Source organism: Dioscorea cayenensis, chromosome 8 (assembly GCF_009730915.1).
Source record: "Dioscorea cayenensis subsp. rotundata cultivar TDr96_F1 chromosome 8, TDr96_F1_v2_PseudoChromosome.rev07_lg8_w22 25.fasta, whole genome shotgun sequence".
Lineage (NCBI taxonomy): Eukaryota > Viridiplantae > Streptophyta > Magnoliopsida > Dioscoreales > Dioscoreaceae > Dioscorea > Dioscorea cayenensis.
In genome coordinates, this window is record NC_052478.1 from 8,636,091 (window position 1) to 8,640,749 (window position 4,659).

The 4,659-nt window shown below is 35.0% G+C and overlaps 1 protein-coding gene across 1 annotated transcript; it reads right to left on the reverse strand.

The window, feature by feature from the left end:
• On the reverse strand, positions 1 to 958 carry LOC120266456. The gene has a single exon (XM_039274084.1). It carries the CDS (start codon positions 914 to 916, stop codon positions 161 to 163), a length of 756 nt encoding a protein of 251 aa, XP_039130018.1. The 5' UTR covers positions 917 to 958; the 3' UTR covers positions 1 to 160.
• Between the last annotated feature and the right edge of the window lie 3,701 nt (positions 959 to 4,659).

Below are 4,659 nucleotides of genomic sequence, written 5' to 3' on the forward strand. Positions count from 1 at the left end.
TGACATAACAAGAAGATTTATAGAATGCAAACAAAGTTCAGTCTCAGAATCAAAAGCACAAAACAACATTTGTCCACAAAAAATTCAAATATGCATGCAAATATCATCTAAACCACAGTAAAATTGAGCAAAAATAAGATCTTTGAAAACCATATAGTTTTCATTGAGGCCAGAGTGTAACTAGAGAACCGGCAACAAGACCAGCAACACAACCAAGAGAAACCACACGAATTCTCAAGAACAAGAGATTCAAAGTTTTGGAAACCTGGAGACAGAGCGTCAATAACTGTAGCCGGCCCTGTTCCTCCACCTTCCTGAAAAAAGCCATCGGCTTGAGCGAGCGACGCATCACGAAAGCAACGGAGAAGGGAAACGCGAAGGCTACGAGGCCCTGGACTGCGAACACCCCGTTAGGTTGCAAGAAATAGATGATGGCGGCACCGACGGTGAGGTTGGCGACGCCAAGTAGGGCGAGGGAGGAGCTGAGATCGTAGACGGACTTGCGGAGGCTGTCCAGGGATTGCCTGGTCTCGTCGGCGAGATTCGATAGATCCCGTTCCACCGTAGGGCTTTCGATCTCCTGGTGCTTGAAATCTGGGGTTTCAGGAGGCTTCTGGGAGTCACCAGAATCAGGCTTCTCCGGCGAACTCGACGAAAAACGAGGGATCAACCACTGGGATTCCTGAAACCCCTGATATTTAGTAGATTTTGGATAAAATTTGGGATTAAGGAAACCAGGACTAGGGCTTGATGATTTGGTTTTGGGATCGGGCGAGAAGGAATTGGGGATGGGGAAGAGAATGGACTGAGAATTGAGAAAAGGGCTAGGGTTTGCGGGCAATCCTTTGGGTCGGGAGAAGAGGGCACGGAGAGTGGTAGGGTTTTGGAGGAGCTTGCGACGGAGGAGAGACGCCATTGCTAACGCAGTGGCGCTTGCCCTGAAGACACAGGCAGAGGGAAAGGGTTAACCTTTCGTTTTTAACGACTTAATAATTAATTTTAAAAATAGATGAGGTTTTAATTTTTAACATTTTTTCATTGTAATTTTTTTTTTTTTAGGAACATTTTTTTTTCATTGTAAGTGTTATTACATAAATTAATATTATGAGAATAATGGATGGGCAGCTGTTAGTATGTTATACACTCAAACACTTTAAGGTGTGGTAGGGTTAGAGAATATATGCACCTAAGCGATCGAAAGTGGATGAGAGAAAAAAACACACATAAATATTTATTTATTTAGGTTGGGAGGAGGAAGAAGAGAAAGAATAAGGCAAAAATTCTTATTACGAAATCATGACCTAAGGATCTTCTCCTTGAATGGCTCATCTTGACTTATTACAAACATAAAGGAGTCTTATATAGACTCAAGAGATTTAGATTTAAGTAAATCTAACCATGGTTTACAACTTAACAATGGTCAAGAGACTTAGCCTCTAAATAATCTAACCCATGGTCTACCAAAGACCATGGTTAAACACTATTTGCTTTTTGAAAAGCAAACTTAGAAGCAAAGCAAGCTACTTTTTAAAATTACATACTTTACCATAAAAAAAAAAAGAACAAGACTTGACATGACTCCACACTAGGGTACAGGACTTCATGTTCTTCTTCTTGGAAACTATCAAGACGATCGTTTTGGTTCCAAGACTTTAGACTTACCTCCACACTCTTTTCTCTAAACTGACCTCTTGTCCTCTGGTGGGTACTATCTGATACCAAGATAGTTGGTATGCACTCAAACACCATGAGGTGGGAGTGTTAAGGAATAGGATGCACCCATAACGAGAGGTGAGGGTATTAAGCGAAGAAAAGCGAGGGAGAAGCACACGTAAACATTTATTTATTTAGAGTAGGAGGAGGAAAAAGAGAAAAATAAGGCCAAAAAAAATATAATTCTTATTAAGAAACCATGGCCTGAGGACCTCCTCCTTGGGACCTCTTCCTTGGATGGTTCCTTCTACCTAATTACAAACACAAGAGAGTCTTATATAGACTCTAGAGACTTAGACCCTAAGTAAACCTAACTGTGGTTTACAACTTAACCATGGTTAAAAGACTTAGCCCCCAAATAAAAGAGACTTAGCCTCTAAGTAACCTAACCCATGGTCTACCAAAACCAGAGTTAAATACTATTTGCTTTTAGAAAAGTGAACTTACAAGCTAAGCAAGCTACTTTTTAAAAGTACATACTTTAGAGAATCTATGTCCTCCCCAATCATGTTAATCAAGTTAGTGTCTTGTCAAAGTCTTATCATAGCCCTATTGTGAAATCTTGGGCTTGAGTGGTTTTGAGCCTATGGGTTTGGGTTCCTTGGAGTTTATATAAGGCTCTTTAGTGTTTGTAAAGGATACAGGAAAAAATCTGGGAGTGAATCATAAGCTTAGCTATTATCAATATAATCATTCAGTTTTTTATAACTCTTCCATCTCTCTTTATATACTTCTGACCATAACCTTTACTTTACTTTAATCTCTAGCATCACTGGAGTTCATCACCGTCCGAAGTAGCTCAAAGTAAGTCGAAAGGCCCTAAAACCCCTAGTGGTATGGTATCAGAGCTATGGTTTCAATCCTCACGAAAAGGTACTTTTTAACATGCATAGGTAAACCCTTAACAAGGTCCCCAACATGTAGATGATAAGCTTTAGTATGGTTATATGATTTTTATTGATCCATTAATTGATTAAAAAAATGAAGCTTGAAATGGTTTTTAATATGGAAAAGAGCTAATTTGCCTGGTATGAAGAGAGAAGATGAACTGAAAACACCAATAGTACCTGCCAAAGGACATGAGGTCCGTTTAGGGGAAATAGTGTGTAAGTAAGTTTTAACTCTTGGAATTAGAACGATCTAGAACAATCGTCCCTTGACAGTTTCCATGTTATGGATATTCATGATGCTTGGTCCCTAAGACAGTCAAGACCATTCTTATATCAAGATAGTGAAACTTAATTTAAAAAAAAAATTACAATTCCAATAATGATGGATCAATTCAAGTTATTTAACTAAGTTAAATCTTCTGTCATATTACATGTTGAGAATCTTACTTGCTTATAAGAAGTCTCTTCTTATTTTACTTGTAGAATTTATTCCAGCATAAATAATATTTAGTAAAGTAAATTTCGTATTTAGTAGAGTTTTATTTCAGTAAATTTCAACATTTAGTATTTAGTAATTTAGTACTTAGTAAATTTTAATTACAATTTGATTCATAATTATTGCTTATGATAGAAGTAAATAAATAAATACATTTAATATCTAATTTAGTATTTAATAAATTAGTATTTAATTTTTCAATATTATGTATCTTTTATTAATGCCTAATTTTCCAATTATTTACAAAGTAGTATAAATAATATTTATAATGCAAGTAGTATGTATTTTTATTATTACTGCTATTTTAATCAATAGTTTAATAATTCTAAGAAAAATCTGTCTTATCTTAAAATGAAAAAAAAGAAGAAAAAAAAAGAAAAATAATATATATATATATATATAATAGTAAACTTCTTAATAGAATTAATTATTCAAATTATAGACATAATCTTAGCATAACAATGGATGCAAAAATAAATTTAATTATTAAAAAATTAAATAATTTAGAAACATAGTTATTAAAAACTAGAAACAATACTATCCAACTTAGATTATGTAAAAAATAGTATAAAAGAAAAAGAAAATCACACAATTGATATAAATAAGCTATGTACTCAAGTAAAAAAAATATACAAATAGGATCTGGTTAAAAAATTAGTAAAACCACCAGAGTATAGATTAAAATTTTCTAGAAATAAAGCACTTATTTGAAGCTACTGAATATTGCAAGGTAGAAATTGTAAGGATAAGATATTTTCCTATAGAAAGAGAATTAAATCAACATAACTTAGGGGCTGTTTGTTTGCAAGGAATGGATTGGGAATGGACCCAATGCTTTGTTTGGTTGGCAGGCTTGGGAATGTGGGAGGAATCTATAAGGAATGAGATGAGGGGAGAGGGTTGATTGGCATTCAGCTCAATTGGTTGAGGAATGCCCAATCCGGATGAACAAATGTCCATTTTACCCTTGTTTTTAAAAGTTTTTCCGTTCAACTTTTGTCATTCTCCTTTCCTCTTCATCTGGTCCGTGAGAGAAATCTGCAGACAAACCACGACCGCCGTTGCTGTCGGTCTATGCTAGAAATCCATTCGCCAACCTCGCAATCTTCAATGTTTGCATTTTTCTACACTTGAAATGTTAGTATTTGTACTTTTCTTTGATGGATACTGGTTAGTATCTTCAAGCTTGTCCTGTTCGCTTGGATTCTAGATCTCTTCTCTTCTCCTTGTTCTTCTTCATGTTCTTTATTTCTTCTTTCTTATCTTCTGAAATTTTTTCATGTTTAATTTGCATGCAAATCTTGTCATCTAAATACATTTTAAAAAATGGCTACAAAAAATGGCTAACATTTTCTCAAAAAGAACAAGCTAAGCTGAAAAAAAAAGGCTAGCGATTCTAGGAAAGAAAATTCCTCCTTCTTTATTAGAAGGAAGTGAATGGTCAATATCATTAGAACCTAAAACAAAAATCCCAACTGCAATCTCTTATTGGCCAACAGATAAACATACTGCATCTTTTAGGTTCATAAATTATGATGCACCATCTTCATCAAAAATTAG